General features: G+C 37.7%; 1 protein-coding gene across 4 annotated transcripts in view; it reads left to right on the forward strand.

The window, feature by feature from the left end:
- BICC1 (BicC family RNA binding protein 1) overlaps positions 1-21,312 on the forward strand; it is a 288,148-nt gene that overhangs the window by 165,369 nt on the left and 101,467 nt on the right. For all 4 annotated transcript variants that reach the window (XM_086679750.1, XM_025917991.2, XM_086679748.1 and 1 more), the window contains exon 3: positions 6,772-6,841. In XM_086679750.1, the coding sequence (XP_086535876.1) occupies positions 6,775-6,841 (67 nt within the window). In that variant the 5' untranslated portion in view covers positions 6,772-6,774. The remainder of the gene's footprint in view (positions 1-6,771; positions 6,842-21,312) is intronic.

Consider the following 21,312-nt stretch of genomic DNA (forward strand, 5'->3'; position numbering starts at 1 on the left):
CAGCAAAGGAAACAACCAACAAAACTAAAAGGCAACCAACGGAATGGGAAAAGATATTTGCAAATGACATATCGGACAAAGGGCTAGTATCCAAAATCTATAAAGAGCTCACCAAACTCCACACCCGAAAAGCAAATAACCCAGTGAAGAAATGGGCAGAAAACATGAATAGACACTTCTCTAAAGAAGACATCCTGGGGCGCCTGGGTGGCGCAGTCGGTTAAGCGTCCGGCTTCAGCCAGGTCACGATCTCGCGGTCCGTGAGTTCGAGCCCCGCGTCAGGCTCTGGGCTGATGGCTCAGAGCCTGGAGCCTGTTTCCGATTCTGTGTCTCCCTCTCTCTCTGCCCCTCCCCCGTTCATGCTCTGTCTCTCTCTGTCCCAAAAATAAATAAAACAAAAACAAAAAAAAAAAAAAAAAAAAAAAAAAAAGAAGACATCCGGATGGCCAACAGGCACATGAAAAGATGTTCAGCGTCGCTCCTTATCAGGGAAATACAAATCAAAACCACACTCAGATATCACCTCACGCCAGTCAGAGTGGCCAAAATGAACAAATCAGGAGACTATAGATGCTGGAGAGGATGTGGAGAAACGGGAACCCTCTTGCACTGTTGGTGGGAATGCAAATTGGTGCAGCCGCTCTGGAAAGCAGTGTGGAGGTTCCTCAGAAAATTAAAAATAGACCTACCCTATGACCCAGCAATAGCACTGCTAGGAATTTATCCAAGGGACACAGGAGTACTGATGCCTAGGGGCACTTGTACCCCAATGTTCATAGCAGCACTCTCAACAATAGCCAAATTATGGAAAGAGCCTAAATGTCCATCAACTGATGAATGGATAAAGAAATGGTGGTTTATATACACAATGCAGTACTACGTGGCAATGAGAAAAAATGAAATATGGCCTTTTGTAGCAACGTGGATGGAACTGGAGAGTGTGATGCTAAGTGAAATAAGCCATACAGAGAAAGACAGATACCATATGGTTTCACTCTTATGTGGATCATGAGAAACTTAAGAGAAACCCATGGGGGAGGGGAACAAAAAAAAAAAAAAAAAGAGGTTAGAGTGGGAGAGAGCCAAAGCATAAGAGACTGTTGAGAACTGAGAACAAACTAAGGGTTGATGGGGGGTGGGAGGGAGGAGAGGGTGGGTGATGGGTACTGAGGAGGGCACCTTTTGGGATGAGCACTGGGTGTTGTATGGAAACCAATTTGACAATAAATTTCATATATAAATAAAAAAAAAATAATAATAAAATAAAAAAAAAAAAGAAAAGAGAATTACCTCAAGTCAATAAAGAACATCTGCAAAAAACCTACAAAAAAAAAAAATAAAAAAAAAATAAATAAATAAAACAAGTAGAATTCCTCACTTAAAAAAAAAAAAAAAAAAAAAAAAAAGATTAACTGCTTTAGTGGTCCCATTTCTGTGATTTTTAAAAAACATCACTTTAACACTTTAAACATCACTGGTCAACAACCCAGTCTACTCAGTGACATTTATATCACTTGTATCTACACCAGAGCTCTTAATCAAGGCAGACATGGCCTCTTTGAAATGGAAAGTAAGCACTTACGTCAGGGTTGTCTGGAAGCCCAGGGACATCTTAAAAAATATATGTAACTCATCTGTAAGCTTTCTAGCTGCTCCCCGCCCCCGCCCCCCCACCGCCGCTTTTTTCCTCTAGGAGAAATCCCAGTTTTTCCACTGATCTCCTTTAGCTGCTTTATTAATGTACATCATCCAGAATTAATATAAGTCTTTAAAATATTTAAAGTGTGATTTAATGTGTATAGAAAATGATTCAAAATTAGTAGTGTGTTCTTTGGGCTTTGATTTTGTGAAGGTAGAAACAAGGCCATAATAAGATTGTTTTAAAAAAGCTAGCTGGAAGTCACTTTAGAATTTCTTTTTTTTTTCCTTTTTTGAGACATAAGAGGGTCATTTTCTTCCCAGAGGTTTTGTTGCTTCTTTGATTTCAGGCCTCAGCTTCTGGACCTCACCTTTTCCAGCTCCCTTATTTACCTTGATTTACCTTCCTATTTGTCTTGATGTCCATTTAGGACATCTTTTTAAAAAGTAGCTTGCTGTACACAGAGCCTTTCACTTGCTTAGTGCCCTGATTTCTGCCTCTGCACCCTGCAGTCTACGTCCTCTTCTACCGGGGCTCATGCTTTCAGCCCCTGCTCTGGTAATCCAGCTTCAGTCCTGGCCTTCCTGGACCATCCTCCCCCAACACTCCCACCAGAGAACTGGTCTTCCTCCTCCCCCTGATTAGAGGCCCTTTCACACTCTACTATTCCATAACTGGCTGAGGCTAAAACCAACTGTTAGTATGCAGTGACTGTGCTGTAGGAACTGACTTGGAGTCATTGGAGGTGATAGTTTAAAAAGCTTCATTGATAAATTCCTAAGGGGAATTTTGACTTCCTAAAAGTGAAGTAAGTATTGCCTCTTCCTATTTGCAGTTACTTTCCTGGTTCTTAGAGTAGTGAGCAGTAGCCAAGCACAGGTCCTGTATGTCTTTGATTTATGTCATGTCTTCAAGTCTTTGTGAGCATGTCCATGTGCACATCCATAGGAGGGAGGAGAAGACGTGAGACACATTTGCTGTCCTGGATTTATGAAGTGAGCCTTGAAGCACCTCAGCCACCCTCAAATCCTCTGGAGTACCTACCCTCTTTCCTTCTAGACCTTTCTTTTTTTTTTATGTTTATTTATTTTTGAGAGAGAGACGGAGTAAGAGCAGGGGAGAGGCAAAGAGAGAGGGAGACACAGAATCTGAAGCAGGCTCCAGGCTCTGAGCTGTCAGCACAGAGCCTGATGCGGGGCTCAAACCCACGAGATGTGAAATCATGACCTGAGGCAAAGTCAGACTGAGTCAGCTTAACCGACTGAGCCACCCAGGCACCCCTTGACCTTTCTACATGCACTCTTCTATGTGGGATGCTTTCTCCTACCTTTTATCCAGCTAGCTGTTTCTCTTCCTTCAGGTGACAGCATTAATAGGCATTTCTTTGGGGTAACTTTCCTTGACTGCCCATGACTGGGCTAGGACTCCCTCTATATGCTCTCATATTGCCCTGTCTCATTCTGAAACTTGACACACAGTACATAATGTTGGGTTAACCTGTCCTCTCCCTTGTTAGACCATGAGATCCTGGAGGGAAGCACCATCTTGTTTGCTGTCATATCCCTAGTTTCCAGGACGGTGCCTGACCAAAAGTAATGTATGTGTAATTAACACAGGGGTTAATATTATCTAACAACCACTGTGGGCCATGTTCTGTGTTTGAGGTTTTCCACATGTTTTCTTATCAAAACCTCACAACAATTCTATGAGTAGGTACTATAATTATAATTATACAGAGGATAAAAAGCTGATAAAAGTAATTTGCCCAAAATGATAGCTAGAAAGTGGCAGAGCTGGTATTTGACTCCTTCTCTTAACGACCAGATTACACACAGTGATGAACAAATAAAGGGATGTCTGAGAAGGCATCCATTTGAAGCTCTGTATGGGGACTGCAGCCTGGTGAGTGACCTGTGTGGGTGGCATTGACTGGCTACACATGATATTCAGTGGAGTCGGTTTTTTTGTTTGTTTGTTTTTTTCCCCCTAAACATAGAGAGAAGGTCAGCTACAGGTGCTAGATTCCAACAACTAGCAATTTGTTTTCTCTGTAAGGTTTGACATTGACTGCCAGTCATAGAACTTTGGAGAGCATGTGGTGTGGAAGATGAAACTCCGGTTTTAGAGTTAGGGATACTAAGCTTGGGATAGTCTCTTTTCCCCTCACAGAGAGTGTTGAGGCAGGTAGGTTGTGGAGACTCCAGACTGGTGGGAAGCTTAGAGGGAGTGTGTGTAAAGTAGCATTTTGACTTGATGGCTGTTATTTACAACTAGGGTATTATCTCTGGCATATTATTTTCTATCATGGAGCGTCTATTGGTATTTAATAAAAAGATAATACTTATGCAGGGTGATTTCTAGGAACTTCTGCAGATGATTAAGATTTTAGAAAGTTATGTCTTGCCACCATATGTTGACAAGGAGACTTCTCTATAATAGTATTATAATTGTGGCACCCAACATAATTTACTGGATTAAATGGCCAAATTATTTAATTCAGAAAAAGAAAAGTATGCAAATTATAATGCCTCCCCACCAACAGCATTATATATAGTATGGTCTCATTTTTCCATTTTATCTCTTTGGCATAAAGCAACTTAGAGGAAAATTTTGAATCAATTTTTAGTCACTTTGAAGATATATGTACGTATAGTAGCTGGAACTATATAGCTGGACTATAGGAGAAGTCCCTCCTAATTGGAGCTTCCTCCCCTCATTCAGTGACTGTTGAACTTACCCAGAAATTTACTTTTACTTGGCTTCAGGACTTAAGTGATTTTATAGATTATATTTTAGGGAACCTTTATTAACCACCTCCCTTAACTGGCCCTTTCAAGATAGTGGCTGTGAGCTGCCCTTGTGAGCAGATCCTGTGCTAGCAGCTGGTTTACTGTTAAGCGGTTGGCTTTTTTATCTGTGTCCTTGACTGGACTGTAAGTTGTGGATGCCAGGAGTTGTATCTTATTCATAGCTGTGGGTCCTGGCACTTGTGGAACCTAGGTAGGCTCTTGATAAATATTTGTAGGATGTTAAAGCCACTTGTTATGCACAAATATTAAAGCATATATACATGTTTTAAAAAGAGACCCTATGTTCCGTATGGTTTGGTCATTAAAATATGGTCTTTACAAATAGCCTGGCATTTTTATCTCCACTCTACTGCTTCCTACCTGTGTGAGGAATAAAGAAGTCTGCTTTGTAAGCATGCTATGAAGATTCATTTACCCAAATATATCCTGTGCTTGTTGTGTGTAGGATAGAGAGCTTTTATTTTGCAGAGACAGATTATAAACAAGTAAATACAGAAAATAGGAGAATTTCAGAATACAGTAAGGGATAGGAGAGAAGTCAGCACAGAGAGATGGGGAGAATTCCAGTTGGGGTCATGCAGGAGTGGAAAGGGCGAGTGAGTGTAGGCACAGAAGCCCTATGGGGAAAGCCTGCTGGCATGTTCCTGGGAAGCAGAAGAAACTGAAGAGGATAATATTTATTTACTTAATTTTGAAATATGGATTAGAGCACATTAACAAGGACAACATGAGATGGGAGGAGAAGAAGCAGGTCCAGGTCTTAGAGGGTCGAGGTAACAAGTTCACCTACTTTCAAGGCCAGGCCAGTACATTGACTTAGTGAGGACTGTGTGACCTCATTTTTGTTTTTCAGTCTTAGAGATACACAGGTATAGAGAAATATTTCTCTGAGAAAAATAGCAGTATAAACACCATGATAAATGGCAAGTGAGTAACACAAATGTGATGATAATGGCAAGTGGCTCTTGACCTCAGTGTGAGAGACCCAGTGGGGGCTGTGGGGTACAGCCCAGAACCTTCCTGGACCTGACGGAAGAGGGCATCTGGTCCTCAGTGCCAGCCAAGTGTTGCCATGTGGGAATGTGAGCTCCAGGTGCTAATCTGTCAAGTTTTCCAGAGAACCAGAAATCTTAATTTCTATGTGAAATTCCCAGAGTTAAAAATGTTGGCTCACATTTTAAAAACCTTATGATGGGTAGACAAAGTGCATCTGTGAGCTGCCTGTTTGAAACATCTGCTGAAAGTTCTTTTATGCTGTGAAAAGGGGGATTAAGTGAAGTACAGTGCACGTTAACATGTTAAGCATGTAGCCTTATGTCTACATAAGACATAGACTGCTGAAGGGATAAAGGTATTTTTTATTAATCTCACTGTGTTTAGTTGTCTTCACCTTTAGTTTGTTTAGTTAACTAACACTAAGTCCATATTAAAAAGTATATATTACTCTACTATTTGAAGCGGTTAATGTATGCTAGTTGCTGTTATTTGACTATTAACTTGTTTAGTTGTTTGCTCTATCAATTTCTTTGGTGAATTTTGTATTCATGGTACAAAAGTAAACCTTAATCTAGTCTTATTCATGTGATAAGAGAGGAACAAGGATGAACATTTTTTGGTTATTCTTTTTTAATTGCCATCTACTGCCTTAGCTCTGTGGTTGTTGTTTCCCTCACTTGTTCTTGCACCTTGGCACATTTGGGTCCAAGGCCCCCTGGCCTGTGTTAGCTACATGGAAGCGGAAAAGAACTGGGGCAGAGATGCCATTTTGCACTAGGCGAAGGATGATGGGAATGCAGCCTTAGGACATGATGTCGTATTTAGAGGTTTTTCATCAGTTTTAATGAAATACAAATGTGACCAGAGCAAGTTGTTATTTTTTTTCCCAGAAAAAAAATCTTCATTTAGTATGGCCTAGCCCACGTAGTTTTGTATTACAAGGATTATGTTTGGTGTGTTGCAATCTGTTGGCGATGGTCTTGGGGAATTTTATTCAGCGCAAGCATCTCTGAGAGTTCTGGCGTCAAGTGGGGTCAATTACTTGTTCATGTACTTTTGGTTTTGTTGTCTCCATGCTAAAATTCTGGAGCATCACGGAGAGGAACACTGGGAGTAACAAAATATACTTGAATATTTTTAATAGATTAAAGGGTTATAAAAATGAGTATCTCTTTTCACCAAGTTTTTCTTTTGCATTATTTTAAGATGAGATCACTTTATCAGCATGAGACTAAAGACTTGAAAATAATTTTTTTAGAAGAATCTTAACTGTAAATACAAGCTCTTAATTGAATCAATATTTTTCTCTCTTAATTTTTGTTACAGATCATGGAGGAAACAAATACGCAGATTGCTTGGCCATCAAAACTGAAGATTGGAGCCAAATCCAAGAAAGGTAAATCATGAGAGATGGTGCAATTGGTGGCTTTGATAATGCAGACTGGAATTACTGGGAAAAAAACCCTGGGAGTTTGCTGGGAGAAAATCAACCTTTATTCTTACCACATATGTCCCAAAATATTTGTGTAATAGCAATATTTTGGAAGGCTTATCATAATTGAAAGTTATGCCTTTTATCCAACAACCAAAAAAATTAAGTATTTTATTATAATGGAAATGTTTTTATAGGAGATACCATAGGAAATTATGATTTCAGTGATGCCCTTTCATTCAGTGGCCATAAGTAATGGTAACTCTCCACGTGTAATAAAGTGTTTTCAATACATAAACTTCCAGTGTTTATACAGTAGGCATCTTTTTTTGTACCACACAGATTTAATAGCTAATTTTTTTTTTCTTTCCAATGTGGTACAAACCTTAGATTTCCTTTCTTGCACGCTTCTTCTTTTCACCTGTCAAACAGTGATGAATGTGCTACATTTCTCTTTTAGGCTGAGAATTTCCCTTGGGTGGCCTTTCTTCTGCTTTATTCTAGAACACACTATCCAATGCATGGATAGTCAGGAATGGAAGTATAGGCACCTTGAGTTTTCTTCCAAAGTTACATAGTAGTTTCAAGTGACCTGCCAGTATATGTTTTTATGAATTGTTTTCCAAAGTATAACCTTAGTCTCAACAAACTTTGTTGTGTATACAGTCATTAGGAGATAATGAGAGATACCATCAAACAATTCAAAAACAATGATTATGCAAGCTGAACATTATCTGTTGTGGTCTAGTTTTTTTTGTTGTTGCTGTTTGGTTTCATATTTGCTTCCCCTTCTCCCTATGACTTTTATTGCTAAATAATAATAAACATTGCGGGATTTCTCAATTTCTTTTCTTATTTTAGTTTAGAATGCCTTCCTTTAATCTCATTTTATTAGTTACTCATCACATGGAATGTAAATTATTCTACGGTTGTTGTTGTGAGTACTGTTAGCGGGACTTCAGTGGACTGATTGTGGTGGCAAGAGCTGGGAAGCCTGGGTTCTCACCAGTCATAAGAAAGCATGGTGAATTTCCAAGTATAATTACATAGCTAGTATACACCTTGCATTTGCCAAGTGCTTAGGATATATGCTCAATCTTCAGTGTGTTGAGATGTTTTATACTCATCATGCTGAAGAAGAAATTACTCATTAGTGGATTACCTACCTGTTTGGTTGTTTGTGGCAATTTAAAAATTCCTAGCCTACTACTTGAATAAATTGGAACTTGAGCATAAATTGGATTCTTTTTCCCTGTTGTCAGATATTTTTACTTAAAAAATGTGATGAACTTCATTACTATCCTAATCAAAATGTAATTTGACCAGTCTCTAAAAATCCCCAAGGAAACATGAATATTAAAATGATTTAAGATAATTTTAGATGGCTTATTCTCTTGCATTACCCATGCTGTGGTTTCCCCCAATTATCATGAGAAACTTGGAATTGATTTTTTTATTCAAAATGTGGTTACAATTTTAGAGATTTTAGATAATATGGAGAAAAATAGATGAGGTTAATGTTTTAGCTTAGTTTCCAGTCATTGACACACTTAACCCATTCAGAATAGCCAACTATATTCCACATTTTGATTATAAATTTTTCTTTGAAAATAAAAATATTTCGGCAGTACGTTTTGAGGGCGTTTAGCATAATTTCCCCGTGGTTAAAGTTAACCATTGGAATTGTGCCTAAGAATTGATCCCTCCAGGCCTATCTCTACAGACATCATTTTATTTTTCTATTATTTATGAAGTGCTATGAATGTACACAGTACTGTATGATGAGTAGAATGTGCCAAAAGAGAGAGATTGAGCTCAAGGAAGAGAGAAAAAATCAAAAGTTTTCCTCAGGAATTTGCTATTCAGAATTTGAGTTGCTCTTGTTACTTAAACACACAGCTGCTGAATCAGTTTTGGCTAACATCCCTGATATGTGTATTCCTATATTAAGTTAAAGTTTTTTAAATTCAGAGATGAAATTTGTTTAATTATGATTTTTAATAAGTAAAAATAAAATGAAAATGGCAGGAGGCACTTTTGAAGGCAATTCTCCCATTTGATGTGGGTATCTGCCTCTGAATGTTGTATAGAAAACAGTTGTTAGTCTTTATTTTAAACCTTCTTTATTCTAAAGTATTACTACTCAAGATATCCAAGAATATAAATGTATCTAGGGATTCATGCCATGTTTTAGATGGTTATTAAATTCTAAATCCCATGGTGGTGTGATGACTTGGAATATACAGACAATCCCCAGATGATGCTAGAGAGAATATAGCCACGGATTGTGTTGTATTTCACTCTCTAGACTTTTGATCTTATTGGTTGCACATATAAGCCTAGAGATACATTTTTCATGGCTACTGCTACCAGTCTGCCCCTTTCTTTACCCCATTGGAATTTAGTCCTATGCTTTATGTTTTAAGCCATCCTTTAGTAGAGTGGCCAAATGAGTGGCTGTATGGCTACTTTGGTTGAATTGCTGGTAGGGAGCTGCCTGGCAGAAAGGCAAAAAGCCAACTACCTGAATTTGCCATCATTTCAGAAATTCAGATTCTTCTCTGGAGATTCTGGTTCAGTACGTCTATGGTGAGATTAGGAAACACATACTTAACAAGTTCCTTTGGTGGCTTTTATGGTTAAGCTGACTTTGTAAGCCAAAATCTCACCATCTGACTTGGAAATACTATGACTTAGTTACTGAGAAGACCATGTTGAAAGGTAGTGGGTGATGATTGCTATTGAAAAACAGGCAAAAGTCCTTCAACAGTCAGTCCTTTTTTTCTTGATAATGTCCATCTTGGTTTCCAAAAACTGCACTTTTATGGATTCATTAATTTTATGTTTCTGTCATCTTTGTAGTTAGCATGAATAAGTTTAGAGTGATGAACCATTGTTCAGTGCCTGTGTGAAGAATAATTTTGAATAAAATTTGTCCCTCTCTCTACCCCTCATTCGTCCTTCTCTCATTCCCTTTTACTCCTCCATTCTCTTTAACCATATAGAATACAGTGAAAAAAATGTATTAGAAATATTTCCACTTAGTAAGCATGGCATTTTGGGAAAGGGCATGTTTTGTCATACAAAACTAAGTAAGGATTATGGAACTTTTAAAAATTTATAAGCATTTGAAATTATTGGAAGGTTGATTCTCATTACAGCTAGAAAGAACTAAGAATTTAAGATTCAATATAATTAACATTGAAGTAGGCAATTCTAGGGTTGTCCTAATGGGGGTGTCATGAAGAAGAAAAATAAAGCAATATATAGTATTTCTTCTATATAGCATACATTTATTTTGAGTGGAAGAAAATAAAAATCTTTCCAACTCTTAGGTTCAGAGTACTAGAATATTCTGCTTTGAATAGAAAAATCAGTGGTTTATGTCTCTGAGGACAGCACTTAAGGATTAAGGTGTTTAATACTGTAAAACCTTACTAACAGGATAACTTCAGGCACACATTAAAATTTTTAATATGCTATTCTGAATCACAGCCTATTTTAAAGTAAATGCAGCTTCATTAAAGTGTAGATAGCATTTTGAACAACTTTGACTGTTTTGCCAACTAGAAGTCCTTCCAGACCTGCCTTAATAGATAAAAGTGATTTATAATGAGAATTTATCACACTGTTATGATTGTGTGGCATGCAATGCTAGATGAGTTTGTTCTCTCTTAATTAAGGTAAACATTTTTCTTATGGTCTTCTTTTTGTCCGTAATTTGCTCATCAGTCTCTTTCTTCCTAGACTGGCAAAGTTGTAAATGTGGGTGAAAATTGTTTAAAGTTTTTATGCCAAATTCCAAATAAATGTGGCCAGCATTAGTGAAGCTTTATTGTCTTTTGTTCTGGGAAGTTGTCATCTTACAGAGTTGAAGTGATAGAAACTGTTTCTTTTATGACTATTCAGGATGCCCCAGAATGATCAGGAATGAGAGGTGTGGCTGAATTGCTTGATGTGTCCTGGTTTCGAGGCGATTTGGCACCAAGTTTGGCTGTTCTCTTCCTCCTGGAATAAACAAGAGGATCATCAAAATTAGGTTTTATTATTTTTGGTTGCATTCCATCAGAACAAGTGATATGTAATAGGAAATCTTAGGTTGAGAAAAATTGAAGACTGTTCATTTTATTTTTTCCAGAGGAAAATGTTGAATGTATGTACACTTTTGTTGAGCATTCACATTGAACTGGTTGAGGCTTTTAACACTGTACTGCTCAAATGGGGCAGAGAACAGAGAAGAGGCATGGCATGGTGTGCCATGCTACAGTGTTTCCAGTGGTGAGTTAGTGTCTCAAAAATTATTTTAGTCATCACAACCAGCATATAAAAAAATACAACTAGATTAGAAAAGAAAACAGAGTGTAAGAGTATTGTTTTATGTCATATATGTCACTATTTACATGTATATATAAACATATAAATATTACTAGCTCATGGTGTAAAATGAGTGACAAAGACAGGTTGGAGAATGCTGTTCTAAGTGATCAGTTCCCCAAAGGGTAAAGAGTATCCTTAGCACTGTAACCAGTACATAGTTAGCACTCAGTAAGTATTTGCAGATTTTCTGATACCTCCATTCAGCTCAGTCATGGTTAAAGTGAAACCACTGGTAGAGATGGAGTTATAAGCCACTAAGCTGTGCTGTGTAGTAGAAAGGTTTAAAATCATGGCCTTTACACAGGAGTGGCATTTACTATTATGAAAAATGCTAATAATGTCTTTCCTATAGATCTTTTAAGTGAATGAATGTGACATAATTTTTGGCTGACACCAGTGTGTCTAAAGCTCCTTTCAGTGGTTCTGAGTAGTAAAAGGAAACTTCAGGGAAACGATGAAATGACCTCATCTTTGTCATTCATGGGGCACCTGAAGGAAACTCTCTGCCTTTCCTAGTAAGCTTGTAAATGAAACTTAACAAGATGCAGCCTCCTGGTTGTCTTCCAGCCAGAGTTGTTTTTGTTGTGGCTGCTTTATTTATAAAAAAAATTTTTTTAACATTTACTTATTTTTGAGAGACAGAGCGCAAGTAGGGTAGGGGCAGAGAGAGAGGGAGACACAGAATCTAAAGCAGGCTTCAGGCTGCAGGCTCCATCCACAGTGTCAGCACAGAGCCAGAAGTCGGGCTCGAATGCATTGATGGCGAGATCATGACCTGAGCCGAAGTCAGATGCTTAACTGACTGAGCCACCCAGGCGCCTCTGTTGTGGCTGTTTTAGTTAGTGTTTGGTTACATAATTGACATATCACAAATAATATTGAATACTACTGTTTGTTGAGACTGGCTGGGGCCACATACTGTGCTGAATATTCTATATATATAATCTTATTTAATGATCAGAGCAATCTATGACTTAGATGGTGATATTTTCAGTTTATAGGTAAACAAACTAAAGCACATGAAATAGAATAACTTGCCCAAGGTTTTATGTTTAGTAGGTAGCAGACCCCAAACTTGAACTCAGGTCTATTTTCAGAGCCCAAATCCACCTCGGTGAGAGTGTACCTTTCTTAATACCTTTCCTTATTCCAGGGTTTCCTTAGATATAGTATTCCTTTGGTGACCATTGCCACGTACAACTGATTATAATTAGTACTGATAATAATCAGTTTCATAATGCCTCAATCCTTGGGAATTACAGTAATTTGAAAGTAGGCTAAATTAGGCTTATCCTTACTCTTGTAGATAACATCTCCTGTTTTTCAGGAGTTAGATTTAACAGTTAAGAAAAACATGAAACCATTCATAACTGTATACATATTTTAAAAATGCCTGCTTCTGAATTTTATCTTTATATTTCATATCTTCATGTGCTGTTTCATTAGGAAGAGACTTTTTGATTTGTCAATAAACTAAAACAACTTCTAAGATGAACTTAAAAGGAAAATAATCTCAGAACATGTTATAAATTCCTTGGAGGATTTTTGCTTGCTTTTTTGCTTTTCAGTCTTCAATAGCAGTTTCTTTGACCTGCTCAGTAGCCATTGTATTTCTGCCGGGGAGAAAGATTTTGTATTTAACATATTTGTATATATTGTTAATGCAACTGATTGTCAGTTGGTAATGATAACTGGGAACCAAGAGTAGGAATTCAACCAAAGAACTAGATAAGTTGTATGCGGTGTACTAATAGTCACTCTGGTTAGAGAGAATATGTTCTAACTAGGACTTCTCAGAGGAGGATGGAGACCTTGGGTATTTCTAGTTCCTAAAGTTCCCAGTATAGTTAATAAAAGGCTTATAAAATTAATGTGTATTTTAAATATACAGTTTATCAGTACATCTCTTTGTACATGAATGACCCTATTTATAGACAGTGCCAAACATGCAACTTTGAAATCCTTTCTGAATATGACATGTGCTCACACACACAGACACACAACACAAACACTTATGTGTGCGTGCACACACACACACACACACACACACACAGTCCTGCAAGTGAAATGATTTATGCAGTGTGATACATTATCATAACTGAAGGCCCAAGTTTGGGTTCATATCTTGACCTCTCACTGGCTCCTCTTTCTTCCCTTCTGCAGTCCCCAAGAGTTGGCTTACTCATTCATCTCATAAATGCTACAGGCTAGCTGCTGCTTCCAGTCTCTCCTCTCTCTCCTATACCAGGGCCACAGAGGAAGGTGGTTTTAGCTTTTCAATTGTTCTCTAAGCCTGAAATAAGCAAACATATCTGGAAAAATTTTTTAAAAGATTTCTAATTAATTAGGAAACAAATTTGGAGTGGAATGGAGAGGTGAGCAAGTAAGTAGGAAAAGTGAAAGCATCAAGAGAATGAGAACACATGCGAGAGACAGGGAGAAAATACTTGCACAGGCCCTATATGACAAAAGAACTATTACCCAAAATATACAAAGAGCTTCTAAAACTCAACAATAAGGAAATGGACAACCAATTAAAAAATAAGCAAAAGACCTGAACAGACACCTCACCAAAGAAGATGTACAGATAGCAAATAAGGTTATGAAAAAATGTTCCACATCATATGTTTTTAGGGAATTGCAAATTAAAATAATGTGATACTACTATGCACATTATTAGAATGGCCTAAATTCAAAGCACTAATAACACCACATGCTGGCCAGAATGTGGAGCAACAGAAACTCTCATTTCTTGCTGGTAGAAATATAAAATGGTACAGCCACTTCGGAAGAAGGGTTGGCAGTTTCTTAACAAAACTAAACATATTCTTTACCATGTAGCAATTGCACTCCTTGATATTTCCCTAAATGAGTTGAAAACTTATGTTCACACAAAATTACACACAGATGTTTATAGCAGCTTTATTCATAATCACCAAACTTGAAAATAATTAAGATGTCCTTCAGTAGGTGAATGGATAAGTGAACTGTGGTACATCCAGACAAAGAAATATTACTCAGCACTAAAAAGATGAACTATCAAGCCATGAAAAGACATAGAGAAACCTTAAATGCATATTACTAAGTGAAAGAAGCCAGTGCTCATACTGTATGATTCCAACTATATGACATTCTGGAAAAAGCAAAACTATGGAGATAGTGAAAAGATTAGTGATCACTAGGGGCTTGAGGGAAAGGAAGGGTGAATGGGCAGAGCACAGAGGATTTTGTAGGGCAGTGAAACTATTCTTTGTGATCTAAAATGGTATGTGTGTGTGTGTGTGTGTGTGTGTGTGTGTGTGTGTGTGTGTGTGTGTCTATGTATATGTGTATGTATGTATTTTTTGAAACCCTTAGAATAGTGAATAGTTTTTTAAAATTTTATTTAAATTCTAGTTAACTAACATATAATGTCATATTGGTTTTAGCAGTAGAATTTAGTGATTCATCACTTACATACAACACCCAATACTCAACACAAGTGCCCCCTTAATGCCTAGAATATGTTTCGATGTCAATATGATATTAGTGGTGGGGAAGGTGGTGCCTGTGTGTGTGGAGGAGCATATGGAAACTCTCTGTAATTTCCACTCAGTTTTTCTCTGAGCCTGAAATTTCTTTAAAAATTAAAGTATATTTTACAAAAAAAAATAGTCCTAGATCCTGGGCACAACACTTTAATCAGCATTTTAAAGTATATTACATGAAAAGATAATGTTACAGGATCCCTGGTAACTCCTTAAGTGTGAGCTTAAAAGGACCATAAAATCTCTGAAGAACCAATGAAAAGTTTTATGAAATTAAGAATGAAAGAAAGATGGTTAGGGGTGTCTATGTGGCTCAGTTGGTTAATAAGTGTCTGACTCTTGATTTTGACTCAGGTTGTGATCTCATGGTTTGACAGTTTGAGCCCCATATTGGGCTATGCACTGTGCTTGGGATTCTCTCTCTCAAGAAAGAAAGATGGTTAAAGAGTGAATCCCACTCTTTTATTCCTCGAAAGGTGACTGGAGCCAAATCTTGATCTTCCATCTCTCACCTGCCTCTGTGACCGCTGTCTTTCTTTTTGGGATATCGTCCTCTCCCTGTCTTCCTTTTTTTCCTGAACAGATGTTTTTAAGTCCCTTTCCTTTAGTGAAGAAAGTACCATCCCAGGATTCCATCTGCAGTTCTTTCTTCTGTTAAATCCTGTGAGGAGGAAGGATGAAAATACTTTGCCTACCTTATAATAGGCATTGTGCTAGGTGTGTTATCTGTATCTCTTAATCCTTATAATAACCCACATGAACAACTGTTATTATCCTCAGTATACACATTAGTGAGTGATGTGGAGAGATGATATAACTTCTTGAAGGTCATAGAGTTTGAAGTGATGGAAGTAGCATATAACCTTTGATTTAAAGATCAAGGTGTTTTCTGTCAGTCCATAGCATGCACATAGGTTGCTAAAGGAGGAGTGTTTGGTCACTAAAGGAAGGGATATTCACCAACACATTCATTTAAGAAAATTCAGAATTTTTTTAAACTACTTACTATTTATTTATTTATGTTTTTAATTTACATCCAAGTTAGTTAGCATATGGTGCAACAATGATTTCAGGGGTAGAGTCCTTAATGCCCCTTACCCATTTAGCCCATCCCTCCTCCCACAACGCCTCCAGCAACCTTCTCTTTGTTCTCCATATTTAAGAGTCTCTTATGTTTTGTCCCTCTCCCTGTTTTTATCTTATTTTTGCTCTCCTTCCCTCATGTTCATCTGTTTTGTATGTTAAATTCCTCATATGAGTGAAGTCATATGATATTTGTCTTTCTCTGACTAATTTCACTTAGCATAATACCCTCTAGTTCCATCCACATAGTTGCAAGTGGCAAGATTGCATTCTTTTTGATTGCCGAGTAATACTCCATTGTATATATATACCACATCTTCTTTATCCATCCATCCATCCATCCATCCATCCATCCATCCATCCATCAATCAATAGACATTTGGGCGCTTTCCGTACTTTGGCTATTGTTGATAGTGCTGCTATAAACATTGAGGTGCATGTGCCCCTTTGAAACAGCACACCTGTATCCCTTGGATAAATACCTAATAGTGCAATTGCTGGGTCATAGGGTAGTCTACTTTTAATTTTTTGAGGAACCTCCATACTGTTTTCTAGAGTGGCTGCACCAGTTTGTATTCCCACAAGCAGTGCAAAAGAGATCCTTTTTCTCCACATCCTCACCAACATGTGTTGCTGCCTGAGTTGTTAATGTTAGCCGTACTCAGAATGTTTCTTAATTAGCTTCAAGAAGAAAGCAATCCTAACTCCTTATCCTCATTTTAGAAGCTTACTGGATGTCCATCTTTTTAAAACTTTCAATCTAGATTTATTTTAATCATTTTTTGTGCTGTTTTGCATCATCTTTCTTTCCTTTTCTCCTCTTTTTAAATCCATTAATGGTTTTACCCAAATTTATACTTTTTTTTTTCTGGAGTATTGGTTATCAACCTAGCATAATTTTATCCCCCAAGATACATTTGGAAATATCTCTAGATATTTCTGGTGTCACAATTTGGAGGTGGTGTTATTGGCATCTGATAGGCAGAGCCAGGGATTATGCTAAACATCTACAATGCACCAGACAGTTCTCACAAGAGTAATCTGGTACAAAATGTCAATGTGTGAGGTTGAGAAACACTGAGCTGGAAGAGCAGGCTTGACATCAGGGGACTGCTGTGTGCATAACACTGGATTCTTAGAACATTTCAGGAAGCTCAGTGCATGTGTAACTGGTTTCCTTTTACAGCACTAGAGATAGGATAGTCACCCCTAAAGGTTCAGTGCACATATGTAACATAGGTGAACTGACAGAATTCCAGTGAAAGATAAAGCATGGTCATGGTTAGGTTGGCAGGTGTACACGTTTGGAAAGTCACTTGGCAGTCAGTTTTTAATTATATAGTTTGTACATCTTTAACTGCTTGTTTATTCTCCATGAATGTTTTAAACAGCATCCCCAGTTGTGCCTTCTGGCTCCAGTGCTGTGGGGATGGATCTAGTTCTTGCTGCCTGTGTCTTTGATTCCTCTTTTCTGGAATGTGTAGCTATGATGTTGTGATGGTGTCTGAGACTTGTGACTGTATTTGAACACCCTGATGGTGCACTTGCAGACATCATGACCTAACCATGTGGCATTTTTTCATTGACTAAAGGAAATACCTTAAATCATGATGGCATCCTCATTTCTTCAAATGGCCTTTTTATGCCATTATGGCATGGTTTGAGGTTTACTATAACTCTTTTTATAAACATGTTTTATACAACTATACTAACAGACATTTTTATCAAAAGATATTAGAGAGATTTCAGGAATGAAGAGTTACATTCTCTTTATATCTTGTTGCCAAAAATTACTCTTAAAGCAAAATAAGTCCTGCCTGAAATAAAAATAAAATGAGAACACAGCATATGTATGTTTTGGGCTGTTTGGTCTATGCAAATAGTGATTTTATTACTTTATGAAAATGGGTTCACTTTATACAGGTATACATTTCTGCAATTGGATTTTTCCTCTTAAAAAGTAATAGAACATCTTCCATAAAGCACAGGTAAAGTAAGAAATACCATTGGGTGTGTGTGGGTAAAGGTATATCAATAGTATATTTTGACAAATCTGTTTTGATGGACATTGGGTTTTTTCTTTTTCTACAGTGAATGTCAAATGTATTGGTCTACTTGTACAAGGTTTTCTGTTGCAAACATTCTTACAAGTAGAATTTTTAAGTCACAGGTAATGAACAACTTTAATATTTTTTTACAGTTGCCACCTTTTCCTCCAAATGATTGTTGAACTCCTGACAGGCAAGGTCTGGATTCTGGAAAGGGAAGATTCTTACCTCCCATATTTGTGACCATCCTCGGCCAGCCTTGATAGTGTAAAATATGGTGTCTCCTGTGCTTCCTTAATTAATAGAAAAGCTGTGTATTTTTTCACGTGTTCATGGGACACTTAATTTGTACTACTATGTGGATCGTTTTTCTTAATCTTGGTTTATTAATATCCTTTCCCTATTCTAGTTAGTTTTTCATCTTTTTTGCTAATGAAATAATTTTTTCAAATGAATTTTTTTCTTTAATTTTTTTGTATTCAGAAGTTTAAGATTGTTAATGCTTCTCTCTAATTTTAGTATAGACACCTCATTTCTTACCATTAATATTTATTTATGAGTAATTTGTGGATCATTTCTATTTCAAACTAGAAAGAAATGAATTGACCTTAAATAGTAACAATGTATTAATTTTTGAAGGATTGTAGAAAAGTATGCATTAACTTTAGGACATTGGATTTACAAAGTAAACTATTTAAAGTTTATTTATTTTGAGAGAGAGAGAGAGAGAGAGCACAAGTGCGTGCTCAAGTGGTGGAGGGGCAGAGAGAGAGAGGGGGAGAGAGAGAGAGAGAGAGAGAGCGAGCGAGCATCCCAAGCAGGCTTTGCGCAGTGCAGGCCCGAACCCAGGAACCGTGAGATCATGACCTGAGCCAAAGTCAGATGCCTAACCAACTGAGCCACCCAGGCACCCACAAAGTAAACTATTGAAAGATTATATCTTCAGTATTAGCAGTATGGAAATTTAATATGCACATATACACATATATGTATCTGTGTATGTTTATGTGGCAGATGAGAAATACTTAATTCAGTGATTCTTATATAATGTTATAGATTGTTTGACTTTATTTCTGTGTATTGGGCTTTGGTTTTGTATATTAGTAGAAGTTTCTGAAAATTTTTCTAATCTCTCATAGCCAAGGGAAGGTTGTGTTCTGTTTCTACACATTTCTATAGTGTATCCGTAAATAAGAGTATTTAGGTTTTGGAATAATTTACTTCTTCTTCAACACTCAGCTTACTTAAGAAAATAAAAAACACTTTTGTGTATTCCAGAAGTACCCTTTTCCTTTCTTAGTCTGATCCAAGCTCTTTCTCAAATCTGACCCAGCACCGAAGGCCTGATTTATTTCATTTACCTTGGAGGTATATGTGAATTTAGGAAAGTGAGGGAGAAGAAAGGAAAGAGGACTTTCAGTCCAAACATAAATATTTGAAATCAAGCAGTATGTCCCTGTTTCCTTTGTTTTCACCATCAAATGCATATATACTACTCTAACCCTCTTCTGTTTTCTCCTTAGGTCAGTGACTAATTGAGTTTTTACATTATAAGTTATATAACAGTCTCTCTTTCCACACCTACAAAATGTAATATCTACATAGTCGAGGCTTGAAAATTCATTAAATTCTGTTGCAAAATATTTTTTAGTTTTGAGTAAAGTTTGTTTCAGCAACACTGACTTTACATTCTGTTTCCCAATCCATTATGCCATCTCACACCTTTATATATGGTGTGTCTGCTGCAGAAGGGCATCCTCCACCCATCTTTTTCCAGGTGATCAACTCCTAGTCACTTTTCTACATCCTTCTCAGATGACATGTCTTCCTGGAAAGCTTCACTCACCCTCCAGATGGAGTTTAATACTCTGTTCCCTGCACTAACTCAATACCTTCTACATATTTAGATTTTGGCACTTTTTGTGCTTGTGTTGTGTCAGCCTAGATATTTGTCTTTCCTTCTGGACTGTGAGCTCATAGACCCATGTCCAAGGCCAAGATATCTTATTCCCTTCCGTGTGCATGGTGCCTGCCAGGAAGGTGGAGTTAAACATTATAAGTTAAAGCTAGCATTATCATTTAAGTTTAGAATAAATTTGAAATTAATTCAACAATGATTTAAGTCATTCTGGTATCTTTTGAATAACCTGTGAGAAAGTGAAAAATGACTCTGGCAGCTAGGCCACAGTGTTCCCAATTGAACATAAATGCCTCTCACAGAGTATAAATAATCACACAAGGCTACTTCCTTGAGTATACATGAAGCAAGGTGGAGACAAGGACACTGAACCCAAAGAAGTAATTAAACATCCTTCTCTTGTAAGTGATTGCTGCTGCTTTACCAATGATGACTCCACCTCAACTTCAATCCTCTGTCTTCTAGATTAAATTTGCCAAGATAATGAATTGCCCCTACTTCCTGATAGCTTCCATTCCAAACCTGGCCTCTACTTTCCTAGGCTATCTGTGGAATCACCCAGAACGAATCTAAATTCTGCAATAAGCTTCTTGCAGTTTCCTCTTAAGATGCCCCAGTTCCTTTGGTGAACTCTTCCTCTTGCTGCAGCAAGCTAAAGAAAGCTTGTTTTATTTACTACAAATGTGTTCCTGGTGGTATTTGGCTAGTGGGCACTCTAGTGAAAGAAGCATTGATCTCAGTTTCTGCCTGTTGGATACTTAGAGTTTGGCCAGGGCTTCCTGCCCTACTCACTTTAAACATTTTTTTTTTAAATACTGTTGTTTGACATCAGGACTAGAGTAGTTCACAGGAGGAAGAGAGTGCAAGCCACAGCCAAAGAAACTCTTTAGGAGTTGATAGTTCCTAGTATGGGTCTCAAAAGGATGGGTAGGGGTGGGGCATTCTGTATAGGAAAGGCTCAAAGCTTAGAGGGATCATTGTTTGATGGAGGAAGGGAACAGGCTGTTTGGTGAAAGGGAGAAAGTTGGAAGAGTTGGTGACCGGTAAGGTTGGACTGGTGGGGGCAGGTCAGTGAGGGCCATGACCTCATGAGAACCTCATCCATTGTGTAGACAGTGGGGAGCCTGGGGTAGGGGTGGTCACAGAAGGTAATTGATAGCTGTCATGGGAATGGGGTAAAGACTGGAAGATGAGTATAGTAGATTGTATTTATTTATTTATTTATTTTTTTAATTTTCTTTTTTCAACATTTATTTATTTTTGGGACAGAGAGAGACAGAGCATGAACGGGGGAGGGGCAGAGAGAGAGGGAGACACAGAATCGGAAACAGGCTCCAGGCTCTGAGCCATCAGCCCAGAGCCCGACGCGGGGCTCGAACTCACGGAGCGCGAGATCGTGACCTGGCTGAAGTCGGACGCTTAACCGACTGCGCCACCCAGGCGCCCCAAGTAGTAGATTGTATTTAGATCATATTTGGTGAT

Source organism: Puma concolor, chromosome D2 (genome assembly GCF_028749965.1).
Source record: "Puma concolor isolate L17-30 chromosome D2, mPumCon1.1.hap2, whole genome shotgun sequence".
In the NCBI taxonomy this organism is placed as follows: Eukaryota; Metazoa; Chordata; class Mammalia; order Carnivora; family Felidae; genus Puma; species Puma concolor.